This window comes from Watersipora subatra, chromosome 7, assembly GCF_963576615.1.
Source record: "Watersipora subatra chromosome 7, tzWatSuba1.1, whole genome shotgun sequence".
NCBI classification, from domain to species: domain Eukaryota; kingdom Metazoa; phylum Bryozoa; class Gymnolaemata; order Cheilostomatida; family Watersiporidae; genus Watersipora; species Watersipora subatra.
In genome coordinates, this window is record NC_088714.1 from 3,139,216 (window position 1) to 3,161,502 (window position 22,287).

Genomic DNA, 22,287 nt, shown 5'->3' on the forward strand with positions numbered 1-22,287 from the left:
AAACATTCCCCAGCTGTTGAGGAATCGGCAGTCTTAAAGAATACTTACAGAAATCTTGCTTGAAAATCTTATTTTTATTCCACTTTTTAGCAGCAATTTCTCGATCATGCCATTGAGGTTATATACCCATATTAGCTGTATCTGTGTATACATATAATTAATGCAGATTTTGGTCTACATGCTCATAACATTGTATGTGATGGGGTAATTTCTATTCTGGTCCTGACACTGTGTATTAAATTTTAAGATACTGAGTATAATACATTTTTACACCGCAACTGCTTGCTAGTTACCTCAATTATACAACAAGGTATTTTCACATTTCATGAAACCATTTAGAACATGCAGATATTTTGTAAGGGACAATAACGCTAAGCACCGAGGCCTCATGACAGAACTTTAACATCCAGAAAAAATATTCAACATCTCCAAGCTATTATATATGAGTATAATTATAGTTAGTCTTTGGTCTACATAGAATGCTACATATCAAGGTCAAAAAACCAGATGAGGTGCTGAGCCATGGCCTATGATGCTTATAAAAATCACCAGCTAACAGCCAGTCTGCTAGTCAATATTGTTCCATTATGAGAGACAATTTCTACAACTGTAATAATTTGTTTAAATTTCAAATGAAAGAGTAACAAGAATAGCGTTTGCTAGACATATTGCAATAGATATATCTTTATTCCACGAATAACAGCAATAGATATATTCTTAAGAGGCTGCTTTATAAAAGCTTTGCTGAAAACACTTGTGAGAACATCGCTGGAAATCCACGGAGAGTAGCATCACTTCCCGAGACCTGGTTATCATCCCAGCTGACTAAGAATAACTACAATATGATGGTTGATAACAATCACAATGACCTAGGGCTAGAATGGGCTCTCTTCACAAACTAACTCAAATAGTAGACTGACTTCAGATCAACTAGGACACAGTGCAATAGGGAAGTCACGAAGGAGCACTTGAATGAATCCGTTACTATGAAGGATTTAACTTCAATTATTGAATGAAGGCTGTAAAATTCATTTGAGTTTGCAGCATGTGCTTATTATTATTCTAAAACATGAATTTTGATTGAAATGAAAATTTGAAAGGTTGCCAAACCACAGCTGTGAGCAAAGTTTAAATTCTAGGCTTACCTCTGAGATGACGAGATGTCCATTTAATACCTACAAGAAAGAATGCGTGATTAGCGGTACACCGTTTGCTATGTTAACAAGCACTAAGGAACTGAAACTCGTGAGGCATCAATAGAAATACATGTATATTACTAACCCGAGTACAGACTTGCTACTCCAGTGTGTCTTTGAGCTAAATGGTCCTTCTATCCTTGCTCCATCTTTTGTTACAACTGCTAGCTTGAACTGTAATAATTATAGTATTATTATTCATCTATTATATATAGCCAAAACAAGGACTTGAATTATTCATTAAATGTAAACATCAGCGATAAGAATAACGGACAAAAATCCTCAAACTTGTACTATGATAAGAGCCGTGCCCATCTGCCCCTTTACCTGTTCGAAGCAAGGGCTAAAGACCAGGATATAAGATTGCATGATACAAGACTCAAACCTATGACACCGAGCGTAGTAGCTCGACACTTTAACACCTGCCTTGCGGTGTTTCAGAATATTTGTGCATATAGTTATTATACCTGACAATCTCTGATGGCACACTAGACTACCAAGGTACTAGTACACAGGTGTCAAACACATGGCCCGCGGGCCACATGTGGCCCGCCACCTCATTTTATGTGGCCCGCGAGGGTTTAATTACTCATTCGCATGAGACTCATTCTCCCGTCTTTATAACGTTGCTGAGCACACACCAACGCGAGTTATCTTGCCTCTGAAATTTATCTATTCCTTGTGTTGTTATTTTTACATTACATGAGAATAATTTTTATTAGTCAGAAAATTTTTTTCTGGCCAATCAAACAAACGTACATATATGCTTCAATGATCTCTTTGGCAAAAATTACTACGACCATTGCGACATCTAATTGAACCGAAAATCATCGCTGTCACTTTAAAATTTATCGTTCGCGATCAATTTTTTTCAACTCCAGAAGTAAATATGCAGATTCAGAAGCGGTAAGACAGTGAAAGACTGCATACATCAAATTGAAACATTATTTTTAATGTTTCAAAGTTTTTACTAACTTTTAATTTTGTCAATTTGAATCGTTACACTCGAATAAAAATGCACTTTTTAGGCTGTCAACCGTAGTCAGACAAAAGTTATCATTCAATCTCGATAGGATCATATTCATTCTTAGAGCTGCTCCTGAAGTCTGAAAAGTCAAGAACAGAGTTACTGAACATATTGTTATTGTTTGAAACATGTTTATGACAGTTTATTTGAGTTATATTGGAATGTAGATTTGCTATGCTTTGAAGATAATACTCGCGAGGAAAAATTCGAAATTATAGTTTCGTGATTTTCATGTTCATGACTAACTGTACATGTATAAATAATATTCATAACTTTGTATTGTCTGTAATAAATTACTAATTTTAGTCAAACACTGTATATTTTGTAATTTCTTTGGTGCAAGTCTAACTTTGTTTCAGCAAATAATTTTTTGATTTTTTGCTGCTTACATATTGATTTTGTGTTGCTGCTGTTGCAATTATTTAGTGTTTGCAGATGTAATGTGTGTATGCCAACAAATTCATGTTCTTAGCAGCTCACAATTTTTGATTTTATTGAAAGTATGCCCATGTTGATGGGTATTGTGTAACTTTTCTGATTTTTTTCGAAAACAAGTGTTCTGCATGTTTTGCTGTGCAACTGTTCTGTTTGCAACGTTAAGTAATAAAGTCAGAGTTATTTAATATCCAAGACTAGTTTAAGTTATTTTACATTATTCGATTACATTTCATTACAATTATAAGTTACATCTGGCCCTTTGAGGACAGCCATTACGCTGATGTGGCCCTCTGTGAAAACGAGTTTGACACGCCTGTACTAGTATATATATATATCAATTCATCAAACTTAAAACTGAAATAGTAAGTCGATTCTTACACAGTTGAGAACTTGAAATAGTAAAACAACTCTTACTCAGTTGAGCACTTGAAACGGTAGACAACTTTACTAAGTTGAACACTTGAAATAGTAAGAAAATTCCTAATTTGTGCACTACTTGAAATAGTAAGACAATTCTTATTTAGTTGAACACTTGAAATAGTAAGACAACTCCTACTTTATAGTAGGAGTTGTCTTACTACTGTCCACTTGAAACAATAGGACAACTCTTATCCTGTTGAACACTTGAGACAGTGAAATAACCCTTACCCTGTTGAAAGCCCGTGAGTCCCTGTAGAACAATACTCTCATGCATTTGTCTATGAGCTCGCGTGCCTCTTTTTCTGTCATGTTTGGGTTCTTTTCCACAGCCTCCCTCATCAATGGCTATAGAATAGAAAAGAAGACATTGTCACTAACAAGGTGTTAGATTCGAGTTCCCAAGTGTACAAACATACTGTTATCATGTTGTTGTATGTGTTATCTTGTCATATTTGAAATGAAGTCCAACAAACAACCAGATTGATGGGTTTTATTTCAAATTGAATGACAGAGACAACAGAATGCCCGATTTCCTTAAAAGCTGTCTTATAGACATTACATCAAAATCAGCAAATTAACTGGAGACAGAAAACAAAGAGTAACTCACCAAAGCAAGGTAAGCACCAAATCCGGTAGCCATTGCAGGAGCTTCAAACGCGCAACCAATTTTGTCTACTTGCCCGATAAACCTTAAAAGGAGATTAAAGATATAATCTATTAATATCTTAATATCATATAAATTTACTGCAACAAATTCAGTACTCATATATTTGCGTGAGAAAATACAAAACTGTTAGGATCTTTGCGCATTATAGCTCATTACTAAAATAGATCTATCATATGTGTAAATATGATTATGACTCTGAGCTGGATGAAAAACACAAATATCTAGCAACACTCGATATCTACAAATTGCTTTGCTCTATGAGCATATGCAGTTATGTGTTAATTTTTTACTTTGTTGCTCGTGTAGTGTGCTCAGGCCTTGAGATCTAGCAAATTATAAAAGCTCATACAAAGTAATTTGGACGCTGTTATTTGGCTTACGGTTTGCCATCTTGAAGGCCAGCTATTATGACGGCGTTCCAGAGGGGATCAAACTTGGATCTTCTGTAGTACATGATTCGAGTAAGCCAAGAGTGAAGAGACTTTGGTGAGTAGTGAAAGCCGTCATTCAGACAGTCCTCCTCCAGCCTGCAACAAGTGCCCTATTTCTCATGCATGACAAGGATAGCAAACCCTAGCTTAGGATAAGCTGCTAGTTGATAGATGAGTGGAGTAACAAAGATGTTACACTTTTCCTTGTGTTCCAAAATGACAACTTCTTGTTATGGATAGCGATTCAACTACAGATATCACAAGACATGAATTCGAAGCTATTTCATTCACTTGAAAAGACTACCGTATTTTCCAGACCATTAACCGCACCCCTATATAAGCCGCATCTGCTGTATTTTAAAAAACCGATAATAAAACAATACATAGGCTGCACCTTTTGTATAGGCCGCAGAACTCATAATAGTGCTTTTTAACATGGCAGCAACTTTGCTGATTAATACGGAACAGTGCCTTTAGGCACTGTTCATTTTTTATTACACCGCTAGAGGAGCGCTAACCAGAGATTCCGGTTAGTGTGATCCTAGCGCTGGAAGAAAAAACCACAGAATAGCCGCAGCCTCTAAATAAGCAGCATGGCTCAAAACGTCTAAAAATAGTAGCGGCTGATAGTCCGGAAAATGTGGTATATAACCTGACAATATAATATCTTGATCCATTTTTAGTCTCTACTGTAGCACTTTTTAACAAAAGAAATAATATTGCCTTGAAAAGGCTATTTTCTGCACATGTTACCACCATCTCTCATTTCGACATGTATGGATTGCCCGGGCGAGCATATACCATAAACCATAAGGACAGGACATTCAGTACTAGACAAACCACTACTGACACTTGAGGGTAAATGAACTTATGCCACTTACACTCGTTCCTCTATGGAGTGTTTGAGGTATTGATAGTCAGCATAGTCTCCACCTGCACCAAGGACAGTCGTGTCATTGACCTTCATGACTCTGTCGCAGTCCCTTAACATGGCCATAGAGCCATAGGAACATAGAGTATCAGCAGCAATAATAACTCCCCCATCGAATTGTAACGCTATGACTGATGTACCGGTAGTCGTCGGATTTCTACAAATGTACAAGTTAGAATAACAATTACAGACACGCAAACTCAAGATGAGCCGACCGACCTTCCTACATAGTCGCAACGCCAAGGGTTTATATAAACATCTTTTGAACTGAATTATTCCGCAGACAACATCTACATGAAAAGATTGTCACAATTCACTTACACTAATATGGCTAGTTACACGCTGCCTTATTAACAGTCGTGTTACAATATAAAAGTTGTCCTCTCAGTTTCTCTCCAACATTTAATCAAAATTATTTCAAGCCTTCAGCTGAATTTGTGGAATTATGAAATGTCTTTGACAATTAAAATCTTTAAGTATTTAATATGCATAAATGGCACCTCAATATTGCAATATTTTTGCGAGAACTTGATAAAATTCAACTGTATTACTTTGAACTAGTGGGAGAGAGAAGCTCAAGAAGAGGAAGACTAGTACACTAGAAGGCCCTACTAGAAGGCCCTACTAGAAGGCCCTACTAGAAGGCCCTACTAGAAGGCCCTACTAGAAGGCCCTACTAGAAGGCCCTACTAGATGGCCCTACTAGAAGGCCCTACTAGAAGGCCCTACTAGAAGGCCCTACTAGAAGGCCCTACTAGAAGGCCCTACTAGAAGGCCCTACTAGAAGGCCCTACTAGAAGGCCCTACTAGAAGGCCCTACTAGAAGGCCCTACTAGATGGCCCTACTAGAAGGCCCTACTAGATGGCCCTACTAGATGGCCCTACTAGATGGCCCTACTAGAAGGCCCTACTAGAAGGCCCTACTAGAAGGCCCTACTAGAAGGCCCTACTAGAAGGCCCTACTAGAAGGCCCTACTAGAAGGCCCTACTAGAAGGCCCTACTAGAAGGCCCTACTAGAAGGCCCTACTAGAATGCTACTAGTCTTACTAGGCCCTACTAGATGGCCCTACTAGATGGCCCTACTAGAAGGCCCTACTAGAAGGCCCTACTAGAAGGCCCTACTAGAAGGCCCTACTAGAAGGCCCTACTAGAAGGCCCTACTAGATGGCCCTACTAGAAGGCCCTACTAGAAGGCCCTACTAGAAGGCCCTACTAGAAGGCCCTACTAGATGGCCCTACTAGAAGGCCCTACTAGAAGGCCCTACTAGAAGGCCCTACTAGATGGCCCTACTAGAAGGCCCTACTAGAAGGCCCTACTAGAAGGCCCTACTAGAAGGCCCTACTAGATGGCCCTACTAGAAGGCCCTACTAGAAGGCCCTACTAGAAGGCCCTACTAGAAGGCCCTACTAGAAGGCCCTACTAGATGGCCCTACTAGAAGGCCCTACTAGAAGGCCCTACTAGATGCTCTAAAGTTCTAAACCAAGGCATTTACAATTTCCTTGAAGCAGTACTTTTTTAATATTTTAGCACAAGTTGGTTTGTAGAGAGTATAAATAATATATAATCTGTAACACCATTTGCTTCTGTATATTGTTGAAGATTTTGCTTATACACACGCTTCTACGATATACGAGAAGAACAATAGATCGTGTTTCCTTTATTCCTTGTAACGTATCTACAAATGGCACAAGGAATAATGGAAACACGATCTATTGTATATGAGATGACCGCAGCACTTAATTTCTATATACTTTAGTGGATTGTTTGCCTTATTACGTTTAAATGCTTCAAATTTTAAACATTAAACTGAATGCATCAAATATTTAAAATTAAAAACATCTTACCTGTACGATAACTGTAAAAACAACTTTGTAGGCAATCTGTAGAGACAGTGTTTTACTTCTGAGCCAAAACTTCAAATTTTTTTACATAGACTATCAGGCAAAAACAATGTGTGGAAATACAGTAAACAACCACATAAAACCATTGAGTTAATTTTGTTATCAATACATAAAAACTTGAAAATTTTAATCAAATTCCATTAAGCAAAGCAACATAGTACCTTGAAACCTTGAAGAATATTAATGTTGAGATGGCCTTGCTGGGTCTTGCATTAGTGTTTGCGCTACTTATAATTTGTCCATGTATGATTGCTTGTCAGCGTATGATGAACACACTTCATGTATCTCTATGAGCAATTATGTCAGACCTTTTAGAAACACGTCAGAAAAATGAATTTTATGTCGTCTGCTGTGTTTTCAGTATTTATACTATAATTTCCACTATAGTAAATTGCGCTTCAGCGACAGCATTAAAGTAAAGATTATTAGAGGTAAAGTTGCCACTTCACTGACAGTCTTGCAAGAGGTTTATTCAACATTCACATTTAATGAAATTAATAAGAATCAGCCTGTATTACATTAATTCACCGGGTATGGTCAGTCTAGTAGGAGTGCCTCGTTTAAAAGATTTCATTTCAATTAACTAAGGCGAAAGTTGAGAACTAGCAAAAAGCTCTGAGAAAATTGACAAAAGCTTGTAATTTTGAAAGAACTACAACTGATAAAATATAGATCATTTAATAGTTGGAATACTCCAAAAAAAGGTGAGAAAAAAATTACTCCGGGTGTTTCATCTTTTATCAGTTTTCAATATAAGATGAAACACCCTGAGTAATTTTTTCTCACCTTTTTTTGGAGTATGCAACACCTAACATATCTCATCAGTTTTCACAGTATGATATGTTAGGTGTTGCATTCAAAGGTGAGCTGGCTCAAATAAAAATAACAGAATAACCAACAGTAATCGATGCTCACTAAAACCGAGAACAATGTGGAAACCAACACAAAGTATTATTAGCAAAAGCAACATGGCTAACCTAAGTAATGCGAGGATTGTGGCTATCTCCATTTGACAAATCCTGAATTATGTCCCGCATGTGCGGAGGACCATAAGCAATGCAAACAAGGTCAAGACAATTGAAAAGGAAATCGAAAACTACACAAAACAGCCCTACCAAACCGAAAATATTTGAGCATCATAAGATGATTTTTAGCTCATCATATTGTATTTTGATTCTAGAAGTATTAGTCAAATTCAGATTGACAATGTGCTTTTTTACAAATCTTTTCTTTTTTGCTTTCTTTACCGGGAGCACACAATGATGAGAATTGGAGCATTCGCTGAAGGAGAACCAGTCTCCCTAAGCGCACACAAAAAAGTATACCACCAAAGTTACCTAGTTCAAACCATCCGTGATATGAGAGAGGACATCAGAGAGATGTCACCCATGCAAAACATATAAACAGTAATATGCTGTCACACAAGTACACCCTAACTCAAAGTCTAAAAAAACGATAGGCTTTCACTGCGATTTATACTATTGTTGTAGGGAAATATCATTAAAACAAGCTATACATGCAATATACAGAAACAGAAGGACATTCAAGACATCCAATAATTTAAAAATATAAAGCAACAACAAGCAAGCTAGAAACTCTCAAGTGGAAGGAATTTCCACAGAAGATGAGTCAATCGCCCTGCCAACCACCAAAGTCAATTAGATCTATTCCAAACACGAACAAAACAACTGGAGTTACTCATCATTTTATAATCAGTACACACCCATGATGTACTCAAGACAAGTCCTCTCAAATGCCAACCCTCTACAACACAAAGAACAGAACCCGAGTGCATAAACACCTTCTCACAGGCTAACAGAAACAGATCTATAAAACAGAACAGCTTCCATGACTCCACCTCTTTCTCTTGCGCCTGCAGAGCTTCTCTCCCCTCTGTTTGCTGAGGTTCTTTTCTTTGTCTGTGGCACCTGCTCTCTCTTTATCGAGCGCCTGGTGAGGCTCTTTCCCCCTACCTGTGGAGCCTTTTTCTCTCTGTTTGCTGAGGCCTCTTTTCCTTCCCTGTCAGGTCTCCTAGTTTAACTGCTGAGCCTCCCTACCTATAGACTGTCATAATTCTAGTTGGAGTGTCGAAACTTGCAGCCGTACGAGACCGAGCAAAGAACATGGATGACCGTTCGAGTAAGGATGAACTTTTATTGGCTATTTTAACTTTTTGTCATTAACATTATTATTTTAGAATATTGTTAGTTGCGTATTTTAATTTTTAAACTTGTAGAATAAAGATGTATCTTTTACTGGTAAATATCGTATATAAACGATATATTATAAGTGATATACCGGTAAGTATTGCTTCCAATAGCTCCAACTTTGTTGTCAACCGGAAAAGATTAAATCAATACTGAGACAATGGTTCCCAAGTCCCAGCTTTTGCTGGTGCTGAAGACTGTACGGAGTCCGTACTACGGCCACAGATAAATACGCAGTTGATAAGATGCATGTTAGTTCATCTTAAGTCTCATTTGTTAGTCAACACTGTTGTATACTTTCTGTTTGTAATACTTGTAAACTTTCTTTTTGGTTATTATTGTAGTTCAATGTAATATAATTTGATAGAATAGAACCATTGATAGAATAGAACATTTAAGTGCTAACAGCTACTAAACTACTAACAATCTAATATTCCTCCAAACTAAACCTTAACAAGAAAGCATATCACAAACACGCAGGTAGCTTAACGCATTCACTAGTACTTAAATCAGTAGTAATAAAATTATTTCACACAAGCATGGAATAACTTGACAAAGCCAATATAATACTGATGTTGTGTGTGGATTCGGTTTAATGATGAATAACATAAATTTATCCCAAATCCCACACACAACACTATCAAGTGCTTAGAAGTTCTACATCGACTGAGGCCTCTGAGTCCAAAATGATTTTTAATGTAACAAAGTGTCAAATTGTAAATTTTAATTTCACGTCAGACTCTGGCGTCCCAGCTGAGTACAACCTTTATAATACCAATCTGGAAGTTGTGGATAGCTTTAAATATTTGGGCGTGATTATTACAAATACATTGAGCTGGGACCACCATATAACATCGATTTGTACCAAAGCATTACAAACCTTGGGAATGATAAAACGGGTTCTTTTTAATGCTCCTAATAAAGTAAAGAAAATCGCATATTTGACTTTATGTAGACCCGCCTTGGAGTACGCTTGTGAGGTCTGGGACCCTTTTTTAGTCAAACACATATCTCAAATTGAATTTATACAAAGAAGAGCCGTGAGATTTATATGTAATTTGAAAGGAGTTGCTAGCGTAACGGAAGCTCGAGAGAATATCCAGTTGGAAGTTTTAGAGATCAGAAGAAAACGAGCAAGACTCAACCTTTTAATAAACATTTTATCTAATAGCACACACTCAGCGCTAATTGAAAGTTTTAAATTTTTAATGTCCCAACCACACCAGTATGACACCAGATCATCTCGGTCTAACGCTCCAAAGGCAATCGCCTGCAACACAAACACATATTTTAACAGCTTCATTCCACGAACTTCTCGGGATATTAGATTGGGAGATCATTAGAACAGGAAAGTTTTATTAATTGATGTTTTAAATTCACTTGTTCAAATAGATAAATTTTTATTCTTATACAATCTATGCAAACGGTCTCCACTTCCTCCTTTTGAGGTCTCGAGACTCTTTTTAATCAGAATCAGAATCGACTGAGGTAATAATTGAGGTAGCTCATAAATAAATAAAAGTTTTTAAGACAGATTATTATAAAATTAGCAAACTGATATTATAAATGCACCGCAATAACGAGGATCCAGCGTTCTGAATGACTAGCGAACATTGAAATATGGCAAGTCATTGTAAAATATCAGCTGGTAAAACGAATCCATACTGCATAGTAATTCACGATCTATATTACTCACACTGTCCTTTGAGTTTCACTCGTTTTGTGCAAACTCGTCTGACGAGGGAAGTTATAAAATTGGCCAGGTGCTGGTCCATTTTGCCAAAAAGTTGAAGGTTGTTGTCTAATTTCAGCCATTTTTTATTACGAAGTAACGTATCAAGTCATTCGATATTTTCTTCCAGCCTTGGTTCAATATCGATGGCATAAGTCACAGCATGTAGCTACGAATTAAACTGAATGGGAGCAAGGGTAATGTTGGCGAGTCAACAGTCGTCAAAAAGTAACAACCGCTGCATGTATTTTAAAACTCGGTCCGTTTCACATATTATGGAATCGCTGCTTTACAAATGGCCCGACCAAATCATTCTATAATGAATAACTAGTACCGCAGAGAAAAGACTTTCGCTGCTTAACTGCGATTAATTTGTGTAAATTATATTTTTTATATTAAAATATCAAATATTGTAAGTTTAATTACGCTTGTGGGCATTCGAGAATATAAACGGCCACTGGCATTATTTCACAGATAGTTTATAAATTTTCACTAACCGTTCAACGTTTGCTTCAAGCAGGTGAATTAGGTAAGTAGCACAGCGGAATTTAAATAATTGAGGTGTTTCCATTTATTTTTATTAATTCTATTAATAAGTCTATTCAATTTTCCAACTAAACGATGTCAAACAAAATTAATTTTATTTGTCATTACACGAATATTAAAACGGGTATTTTTTAAAGTTAAGCTCTAATAATTCTAAAAGGCTGCTTGTTATTTGTGTTGTTCGTTTGAATAATCGAGCTAGGTTGTAGTTGATGTGATCTGAGTTTATCCGTATGACATGCTTGCAGTTGCATCTATTATACGACATTGGTTAATGATTATATTTTCCTGCAGTGATAGTGCTGGAGTATTTTTGTAACATTATTTTAAATTGTTGCAGTGCCATAAAATATTGTGGCGTTAAAAGTGATATACACAGTTCTTGTCATGTAGGCTACCAGTCCCCACTCCTGACCATAACCTCAAGTCTTTGGATCAACCAATATTCATGACCAAAACCAGATGATCATGATGAAAACCAGATCCCAGCGCACGCAGTTGAAAAGCCAGAAGCTAAGTGGGTCTCACACAATCATGAAGCTGGTAAGATATTGAACTGTAATATTTTTATCAATGGATCAACATTGATGATCAGACCTGCCAACCCAAGAGTGGGGCAATGCGTGAGATTTGGTTTTGGGGCAATTGATGTATCAATGATAGTATATATAAAATTGTGGAAATTGGGGCAAAAATCTCACGCATTTCTCACGCATTTTCATTTTTTCTTTGGGGTGATTGCGTGAGTCTCACGCCCAATGCGTGAGAGTTGGCAGGTATGTTGATGATGTACTGAAATTGATGGTGATTCCTAAGCATAATTTATCTACTTCAGAAGTTATGAGCTTAATTCATCGTACTAAAACTGTAGTTGTCTAATAGTTTAGGGTGACTGAAGATGTACATACCTATGCAGTTTGTTCAATCGATCAATCAATGGCGCATGGAGCATAAGCTATGACCTTATAAACACACAATTGACCCAAGGCTGTAGTATGATGAGATCTTATTGAGATTTTAGAAGTCACCATAATATCTGTTCATAAAACTGTTCTATGTTTTAAGTCAATCTCTTGTGATTGCAGAAAAAATGCTATATTGACACGCTACCTGAGGAGGTCGTTTGTAAGATATTATCGTACCTCTCTCTTGCTGACCTCTGTAAGATGAACTACATGTCTAAGAAGTGGCAGAAGGCTGTCACTCATTTTCTCAGATACTGCACAACCATTTCCTTCGCAGATCCTGGTATGTAGAGGCTGTCGAGTTGGACAGGAGGTTTGGGTGAATGAAGCTATTTATAAAAATCAGGTCACCATTTTACTTTCTTTTCAATGCATATAGCTGTCATCACTCACTTGGTCTTTTTTATGGGCTTGTACACAAATATAAATTGTCACAATAAGTTGCTTCGGCAAGGCGGAGTTAGTTCTCAAGCTATCGCATGACATATGTACTTTGGCACATTCTCAAGCTATTACGTGTCATATCGGGAAGGATACGCAGTGACCATTTTTTTCTCTGCACTAGTAAACACCAGCCACTTTGAGTTCGTAAATAGTAAATATATTTGTACAATGCAATGTCCCAGTAAAAGTATTCATAGCCAAGATAACAATCGTGTCAGAACTCCATATCAATTGAATCAGCTACGCTCTTGCAGGTCTTCATATATGTGCCTTTGACTCGGGGACCGACTGGTTCTTTCTCTTCCGGTTTGCTTCTTTCTTTTGGTTCAGCTGGGTCAGGCCGTTGTCCTTTCAGTTGGTCAGGTCGGGTCGTTGTTGTTACAAGATAGTTGTCTACCTTAGTAGTGTTGAGTGATTCGAGTGTTGACGTTAATGTAAATAATCTAAGTGGCTGGCCAGCCTTAACAATAGTAATAAGTTTTAGCTGTAAACTGATTGTCTAACGCTATCGTCCTATACCATGCTTGAACCGTAGTCTCGTGAACTCTTGTTGGTGTTGCACTATTGAACTATTGGCTAATTCAGTGCTATTATAAATCTAATTGGTTAATACATGACATAACATCCTCCCTTTTTTCTCGAAAAGACGAACTATAAAATATGACGAATGAGTGAGTAAGATAATAACAAACTAATATAAAAGACTATGTACAATGTTAGTGAGTAGCTGGTTAGAGCTACTCCATGTCGAACTCTGCAAACCTTCGTGGCAGAGTCCTCAGATTTGCTCTCCGACATTTTCTGGGTGTCAAGGTTGGAGCACCCGGTGAACCTGCTGAGGTATCAAGAGCTGTTGCCTATCTGTTTCCGATGATCTCTGTTCAGTGTTCTCTCCGTTAGCTGAAGCAGACATGTTAGCACTAAGATCAGGCTTTAGGTGAACTCGGTTACGCCTCAGAGTAGAAGAATCAGTCTCAACGATGTATGACCTGGGATTCTGATGATGAGATTTAACCTGAGCCTGACGCCACCTGTCTTCATGACCAGTACGAACAAGTACCTGATCTCTTTTATGAAGAGGTTTGAGTGCATGAGCACTTCGATCATGGATAGTCTTTTGAGATGTTTGACGAAGTAGCAGATCCTCTTTTGCCTCTGGTACTGAGGGCATCATCGTCTCTGTGGTAAGGCTGAACATTAATCCTGAGAGGGGTGTCTGTCGGTAAGCTAACAGTGCTGCATACACATCACTACCTGAATCATTAGCCTTTCTCATGAATTGTTTCACAGTTTGAACGTAGCGTTCTGCCATACCATTTCAACGCGGGTAGTTTGGGCTAGATGTTATGACATTGAACTCCCACTCTTTTGCAAAACTAGCCAAGCAAGCACTACCAAATGGCATGTTATCGGCCATGATCGCTACAGGAATTCCATGGACATCAAATATGGACTTCAAAGCAGAGACTACATCTTCACTCCTTTTCTGTTTCAAAACTCGTAGCTCTGGAAAGTGAGAGAAGAAATCAACAACAAGAAGATAGCTCTTTCCTTGAAACTCTAAAATGTTCATTCCCACTTTGTTCCAAGGAAGACTGGGAACCTCATGAGGTATAAGTGGCTCTTTTTGTTAGTGATTAGCAAACCTTTGACATGTTGGACAACGAGATACCATCTCTTTAATGCCTGAAGATATACCAGGCCAGTATATGCTCTGACGAGCTCGATCTGTACATTTTTGCATGCCTAGATGACCTTGGTGAACTCTGCTGAGGTAGTCTTTTCTAAGAGTACTAGGTACGACTAGTTGCTCACAACGATAAATAAGCCATGTTGAATATGCAGCTCATCTCTAACTGACCAGAAAGGAAGAATGGAGCGAGGAACTTGTCTTCTACTAGGCCAACCTTTCATTATAGTTTGTCTAAGCTCTCATTACAAGGTCCGACTGGTATGCAGCGGATAAGATGCCTTAAGCTTATTCTTCTATTTGGACAGTATGTATCATTACCACTTCTTCCTCCATATCACCTGATTCATTAGCTAGTTATGCTCTAGAGAGTGTATCTGCCAAATACAAAAACTTGCCAGGAACATAGGAAACTCGTCGTATGTCATACCTGAGCAGTCTTAGCAATAGTCTCTGAAGACGAGGCTTGGCTCGGTGCAGAGCCTTTTTAACAATGGTGACCCAAAGGGTTGTTGTCAGTCTGTATGTCTATTTGCCTCCCATAGATATAACCATGAAATTTCTCACATCTAAAGACAACGGCAAGTAATTCTTTGTCAATTTGAGGCCAGTTCTGTTCAGTTTCGGTCAAAGCTCTGGAAGCATAAGCTACTGGATGGTTGTCTTGCAGTAGCACAGCACCAAGTCCAGATTGTGATGAGTCCACCTGCAAAGTTGTTGGCTTGGTGACATCAAAATAGTGCAGTACTGGCGAAGAAGTGAGACGTTCTTTGATCTTTGACATAGCTCCTTCTTGTTCATAGCCCCATTTCCATTCAGCATCAGACTTCAGGAGAACTCTAAGGGGTTCTGTAATTGTGGATATGTCTGGAATAAATCCTCTCAAAAAATTAAGTGTGCTGAGCACTCTTTGGATACCAAGTCTGTCAGTAGGATTGGGCATTTCGTTTATGGCCTTAACCTTTGTAGGGTCTGGTTTCAGTCCCTCTGCTGAAACAATGTGACCTAAATAGGTTACCTCAGATTTGTTGAGTTGTATCTTCTCTGGATTGAACTTCACATTGTGTTTCTGAGCACAATTTAGCAGTTCTCTCAAGTTTTTGTCATGATCTGCTTGGTCTTTGCCAAAGAGGATAAGGTCGTCAAAATACATGGCCACATGGAGATGTCCAAACACCTCTTCAACCCTCTTCTCAAACACCTCCGCCGAGGAGTTAATGCCAAATGGTAATCTCTTGAAAGCAAATCTGCCAAAGGGAGTGTTGAATGTCGTGAGTAGCTGACTACCCTCATCTAGTGGTACATGCCAATATCCATGTTTCATATCTAATATAGAGAAAATCTTCATCCCGGCAAACTTGTGTGCTATGTCATCAAGAGTTGGTATATGGTGATGCTCCCTCAGCATGGCCTTGTTGAGCTCTCGCGGATCTAGACATATCCAAACATTGCCATCTTTTTTTTCCACCACCACCATACTGCTGACCCATTCTGTGGGCTGATCAATGTCAGCAATGATGCCATTTTCTGAAGCTCATTTTTCACCTTGTCCATCATAGATAGAGGTATACGTCTAGGTCTGCCAATAACAGGAACAACATGTGGATCAACTCTGATGGTGTGTTTGCGACTTAGACAGCCCATACCCTCAAAACAGTCTTGAAACTCTTACACTATGTCATCAGCATTAACATTGTCAAGGTGCTTAACTAATCCCAAGTTTATGCAGGATGACAGGCCAAGAATAGGTGGAAGATTTGCATCTACAAGTTCAAACCACACTTCATGCCTAGTGGTCTGATCACTTGATAGTGTTACTTTGGCTTTGCCCACATTACCAATCCGAAGCTGAGTGTAAGAGGTCAGACCTGCTGGGCTGGATATTTGCTTTCAGATCTTCAGCTACAGTTAAAGGAAGAACATTGACTTCTGCCCCAGTGTCTATCTTGAACGTTATCTGCTTTTGTCTTTGTCCATGTGTTAACAAGTATTTCTTCGTCCAAGTCCTTTCCGTGCCCTCATCCCCCTCTATGAGACCTATGAAGTAGTCCTTAACATCCATTCTTCCTGTAGAGGAGACAACACTGCTCACATCCTTACTTGAACAAACTTTCTAAAAGTGGTTCTACTTGTTGCACTTCCGTCATGTCTGGCCAAATGCTAGACACTTGCCCTTGACATGATCATAGCCACAAAACTTACAGGTGAACTTGCATGGAGCTGGTGTAGGAGGATGCTTAGATGTGTCACTGCTGCTCACAGTGCTCACTGATTTGCTCCCGACAATGTTCTCTAGTTGTGATTTGGTGACCTCTGATGCTCTTATAATGTCTATTGCGCGATTTAGTGTAATCTGATGATCCATGAGAAGCTTCTCTTTAAGTTTGGTGTTAGTAATATCAAATGCACACATGCAGAGCATCATCATTTCTCTAGTTTCACCAAACTCACACTTGGAAGCTTGAGTCCGTAACCGCTTTACAAACATATCTATAGTTTCACCTTCAGACTGTGTTAGTGACCAAAACACATACCACTCGTATAGCCTATTACGGCGAGGGTTAAAGTAAGTTTCAAATTTTTCTAGTACATCAGGAAGTCTTGTTTCTAGTTCAGGAGGGTCTACTGTACTATCAAACTCAAATTGGTCGAGTATCTCAACAGCTTCTTCACCAATACAGTGGCGCAAAATGGCAATTTGTCTTAACCAGATGGGACCGTTTGCATTTGGATAATTACCATCCTCCCCTCTAGGAGCAGCAATCAAATTCACAGCAGTCAGGTAGTTCTCAAAATTCCTCCTCCAACGTCTCCAGTTCTCAGCAACATTACCAGTGTCTAGGCATAACTCAGCAGGAGGGGACAGTCCTAATGCATCCATGTCACGAATACTCAAGACAACAAGATATCAACACAAATCACACGAAAGTAGTTCAATCAACACTAACACTTAGCAGTTCATAAACAATTTTCACAACACTTCAGCGTTGGGTCCGGTCACTCAGTCATTAGTTGAGTGCTTTAGCTGCCACCATGTTACAAGATAGTTGTTTACTTTGGTAGTGTTGAGTGATTCGAGTGTTGACGTTAATGTAAATAATCTAAGTGGCTGGCCAGCCCTAATAATAGTAATAAGTTTTAGCTGTAAACTGATTGTCTAACGCTATCGTCCTATTCCATGCTTGAACCGTAGTCTCGTGAACTCTCGTTGTTGTTGCACTATTGAACTATTGGCTAATCCAGTGTTATCATAAATCTAATTGGTTAATACATGACATAACAGTTGTCCTGCCAGCTCATCTCCTCTCAGCTCATTGATTTGTCAGCTCATCTGCAATCCAGCGTTCTTTGTAGGACATACCTCGGGCAGGCCTGGTGTAAGTGGAACTGGATGCCAGGCTGTCAGCCTTTTGTGACTCTGTGAGGACATTGCTTGGTTTTTGCAAAGCAATGGTGTCGACATTCTCGAACCAGCCCGGCTGCAACATCCTTCTTCAGTGTTTTTTAAATTGGTAGTGATCAGTCTCTCTGTCTCCGACACATTCCCTGACTGCTGAACTTGTATACACAGCCCCAGCTTCCTCGTCTGAGTCTAGGAGGTACCGCAACTTATCCTCAAAAGTTGATCACGGTCCCAGTTCGCTCAACATGTCTTCCACAGAGAGTTGTTAAGCTCACCATTTGCCTGGTCCATCTCTGCTTCGTCGGTAAATAACGGTCTAGGACTTTCTGGCGCAAACTCCTTGTCGCAAACATTCTGGCACAAAACTTTTTTGCGCCAAAATATTTAGCGGCGTTATTTTTACAATGAAGGAAATATTTATGCATGTATACAATGAATAAATCATCGATAGTAACAAGACAATTCAAAAAACATTTCATTCGTGAAACTTCACACAGGATATACATGTATATTCATTACTAAAATAAACTGAAAGTTTATTTTTCTAATATGATGCCAAACTATATATATGCCATATATAAATATATATGCCAAACTAAAATTTTATTTCAGTTTGGCATATTTTACTCGTTCAGTTACTCGGCGTTTTATGCAAATTTAATGTGAGCCGCTTCATATGGTACAAATGATGATTCATATTCATTCTGGCGCTTATCACTTTTTTCACCTTTAATCACTACTTTGTTAATTCCATGAATGCTTACGTTCACATTGCCAAATTCGATTAAAAGATCTCGTGAACAAATACCTGTGTCAAATACGTAAATGTAATCGTTATGTACAATTTTTCTTTTTCGTTTTGCTTAAAACTTGTTGAGCCGTAATAACTCACAACGAAAGATCCATAAATTTGAACTCGTAACCTATGTCCGACTGTCTGTGCCAAAATTTTCTGCGCCAGAAATCGTCATCCCAAAAAGTATTGCACCAAAACGTCTGCACTAAAAAGTCCCATCCCCGGTAAATAATTGCGCGTGTCGAAGAGTGTTGTGTAGTTGTGGTTTAATAGCAGTCTCAGTTCTGCCCTGTACATCTGAGACAGCACTGTCTCACATCCGCTTGAATCTGTGTCCAGGATATATGACCGGCTTGGATAGGGATATCCTAGGATGGGTGCCGAGAACATGCAGATGCCAATTAAAAGTTTAAGTCAGTTTAGATGTACTGTTCGTACATCTACATATTATAGGATGTTTTTTGTCCACATCACTATTTAGCTGCTGTAAAAAGAGAGAGCAAAAATAAAAAGACCACTGCGAAAAATGGCATTACTAATCAAGGTGTCAGCGTGTGTAAGCAGCCGATATCTCAAGTCAGCATGCACAATATGTCAATGAGTTCACGAAGTCCTTGTTTAGCGTTATTTCATACTTTCTCGATCTCGAGTCGCCTATCTTTATGGATGTAACGTGGAACTGAAACGCATCAGTCAAAACGTGTGCAACACAGTTTTTACCATATGATGACAAAAAATTGTGTGTGATCTCATTGATAGTTGTGATAGTTTATAGTTGCAAGCATAGTTTTGTCAGTCATCTAGTCTGCTCATGTTAATAGAGTGAGCTAAGAAACTTGTCTGGTGAGTATAAAGTTATTGGATTGATAATAGTTGAAATTTTGAATTGAGAGTAAGTTTAGAATATTGGATGTTTCTAGTAATATCTTTTGAAGTTTTTGTAGCTGACCTATTCCTCCAATCTTCTATGTATCTATATATATATATTTCTCAAAGTATGTCCGTATGTCGTATATCTGTCTGTCATTCCGGCTTACCGCCATTAGAAGCCTAGCTCATTAAGCAGCTTACTGGAATTTTCCATTGGCAATGTGTCTGGCTAATAGCTTGAAAGTTGTTTGACAGAGTTTTAAAACCTTTACAGTTGTTTTCATTTTTCTCTTAATTTATTCCAACTACACAAAACACTTCTCTCATGATATGTAGCTTGAAAGTTAGAATAGTAGATGTTGTTATATGTTAAACCATAACTGTCACGAACAACTTTTATTGTATTTATTAGGTAAATCAGACACGCTGATTCCGATTTTGTACTCAAAATAACGATTAGTCCACTAACCTTCAAAGTCATTTAGGCTTTTGTAAAGCGTTTCAACATCCGTTTCGAAAACAACACAATCGGCATTACAAGCTCCGCTCATAAATATGTGACGAAACCTAGCTTGTTCAGAAACGGAAGTTAGGAATGTTTAGTCAGCTTTAGAATAATAGAGATGGGTGTTTTAAAACCCATTATTATCTAAATCCAGCCTGTAAAATAATTTCAGTTTTTCATGAAAGGTATATAAACTATTTAAAATTGCTCGTAGCTTGTTACATGACGTTTAAATGGGCTGAGTGCCAAGAAAAATGATCTCAAAAAGCGCGGTTTTATCACAAGCTCGCGTTGTTATAGCGCTTTTTAAAATATGCAATGCTAAATAGCTTATCTACCTTTCAGAAAAGACTGATATTATTTTTAAGGCTGAATTTAGATTTTAATGGATTTTAAAACGCCCATCTCTATTATTCTAAATCGGTCTAAACATCCCTACATAACTTCTGTTCCTAAAAAGCTAGGTTACGTCACATATTTATGGGCGGAGCTTGTTATGCCGATCGTGTTGTTTTTGAGACCGATATTAAAACGCTGTAAAAAAGCCTTCATTACGCTGAAAGTTAGTGGACTAATCTTTATTTTGAGTACAAAATCGGAATCAGCGTGTCTGATTTACTTAGTAAATACGATAAAAGTTGTTCGTGACAGTTATGGTTTAAATACAAATCAATTTTCTGTCCAAAGACTTTTTTTACCTGGGCAACGCCGAGTAGCGCAGCTAGTTTATTGTATACTTTTCACAAGGCTATTGTAAAGCATAATTACTTAATTAGTGGCCTATAGGAAGGGATAATGAGGCTTGATGGATTAGCTCTAAGCTTTACCTTGATTACTTTTAAAGATTGTTAAAGTTTGCAGACTTGATCAAAAACTTGACAGACAAACTTGATCTGTCACGCGAAGGAATTATATGGTCTAAGTTCTAAGTAGGATGGACTCGTGTGCACCGATTTCTTGGTTGAGAGTAAACTTGTTTTGAGGATTTTTCATAAAAATATTTCTTTCATCAACATTTGAAGTTAATTCGTTAGCAGCTACCAGTATCTAATGAGTTTTTCATTTATGTTGTCAAGTTGTTAGCTAGATGAGCAGCAGTTGCGCTTTAATTGGTCTATACAGCTTTTTCCTTGTGGTTGTTTGTAGATAACATGCAGGTGAGCTATGCATCGGCCATGAGGGATCGGGAGTTGTCGGCACTACTAGACAAGTGTCGGATGGTGAAGGAGATCAAGCGCTTCTATCCAGCCGAGATAAGCGGAATTAATCATAATCCGCGAGTGCTCACTCTTTCAAGTAATTCTAAACAAGTACTTGATGATGTGTGGCAACGGGCTTTTTCTATAATTTGTTTACTTGTCATTCCTTCTGTTTTTTATAAACTGTAAGATGTCGTGATGAAACACATAGCATAAATTTATTTAGGTCTGCTAGAGTATTTATTTAACGAATAACATGAGTAGCTGTGTGTACATTTGAGCATTCAATCAGCAAGGATTTGGCAATAGAGCATTAGATCATATTTGCAGACATTAGCGCAGCGCTACTCAAACTACCAAACCTCCGTACTGTCGATATCAGTAATCTGTTACTAATGTCGGAGCTGCGTGCCGCCATGCCACAGGTACTTGTTCTTTTCTCCCATCTACATGTATGTGCAGTAGCTCCTGTTCCTGATGTTTCTATTTCTGTCTCATCAACAGTTTTACTTCATGCTAGCGATGAGCCTGGTCCGTGCAATATGTATGAGTTGTCTATGTTTTAGCTTCAGATGCCTGTCTTCAAAAACACCAATGGCGTGTTTCCCCGAGACAGGTCATTTCCTAACCAGTGGTTAAACTGCCCTTCGGCGATACAAGAGATTGAATTATTTGGAATCTCACTGCATCACCTGCCTTATGGCTTAAGGGTAACTCGTCACACCTCATCTCACCAGCTTGTCGTAGCCCCACTCATATTTCTTCCATTTACCGTTACATTGGAGTTGTGCTCTTCTGAGTGTTTTGAAGTTCCACTCTTCTGAATCTATTGGAGCTGCCATCGTATAAATAAACACATTGTTAACGCTTGATCAGTTTGCATGCAAACTTTTTAAACCATAGATATATAATCCAT

General features: G+C 38.3%; 2 protein-coding genes across 2 annotated transcripts in view; one reads left to right on the forward strand and one right to left on the reverse strand.

Annotated features, from left to right (window-relative positions):
- Positions 1–668: 668 nt before the first annotated feature.
- LOC137399312 (proteasome subunit beta type-4-like) lies at positions 669–11,085 on the reverse strand. The gene is made up of 8 exons (XM_068085369.1): positions 10,918–11,085; positions 5,061–5,267; positions 4,129–4,275; positions 3,689–3,770; positions 3,310–3,426; positions 1,282–1,370; positions 1,146–1,175; positions 669–835 (listed from the first exon to the last, which is right to left on the reverse strand). Exons 1-7 carry the CDS (start codon positions 11,034–11,036, stop codon positions 1,169–1,171), a joined length of 768 nt encoding a protein of 255 aa, XP_067941470.1. The 5' UTR covers positions 11,037–11,085; the 3' UTR covers positions 669–835; positions 1,146–1,168.
- Positions 11,086–11,369: 284 nt separating this feature from the next.
- The window catches only part of LOC137399815 (F-box only protein 38-like), a 53,525-nt gene continuing 42,607 nt past the window's right edge, over positions 11,370–22,287 (forward strand). The window contains exons 1-6 of the mRNA XM_068086047.1: positions 11,370–11,482; positions 11,893–12,042; positions 12,585–12,747; positions 21,319–21,468; positions 21,702–21,796; positions 21,938–22,081. Coding sequence (XP_067942148.1) covers positions 11,962–12,042; positions 12,585–12,747; positions 21,319–21,468; positions 21,702–21,796; positions 21,938–22,081 — 633 coding nt within the window. The 5' untranslated portion in view covers positions 11,370–11,482; positions 11,893–11,961. The remainder of the gene's footprint in view (positions 11,483–11,892; positions 12,043–12,584; positions 12,748–21,318; positions 21,469–21,701; positions 21,797–21,937; positions 22,082–22,287) is intronic.

Excerpts from the sequence above, each read along its gene's own strand:
- LOC137399312 (XM_068085369.1), bottom strand. The coding sequence starts at position 11,036 with ATGGCTGAAATTAGACAACAACCTTCAACTTTTTGGCAAAATGGACCA. Across the intron at positions 5,268-10,917 it reads AGTGAAACTCAAAGGACAGT|AAATCCGACGACTACCGGTA; the intron begins GTGAGTAATATA and ends GTACATTTGTAG. Across the intron at positions 3,771-4,128 it reads GGCCTTCAAGATGGCAAACC|GTTTATCGGGCAAGTAGACA; the intron begins GTAAGCCAAATA and ends TCTCCTTTTAAG.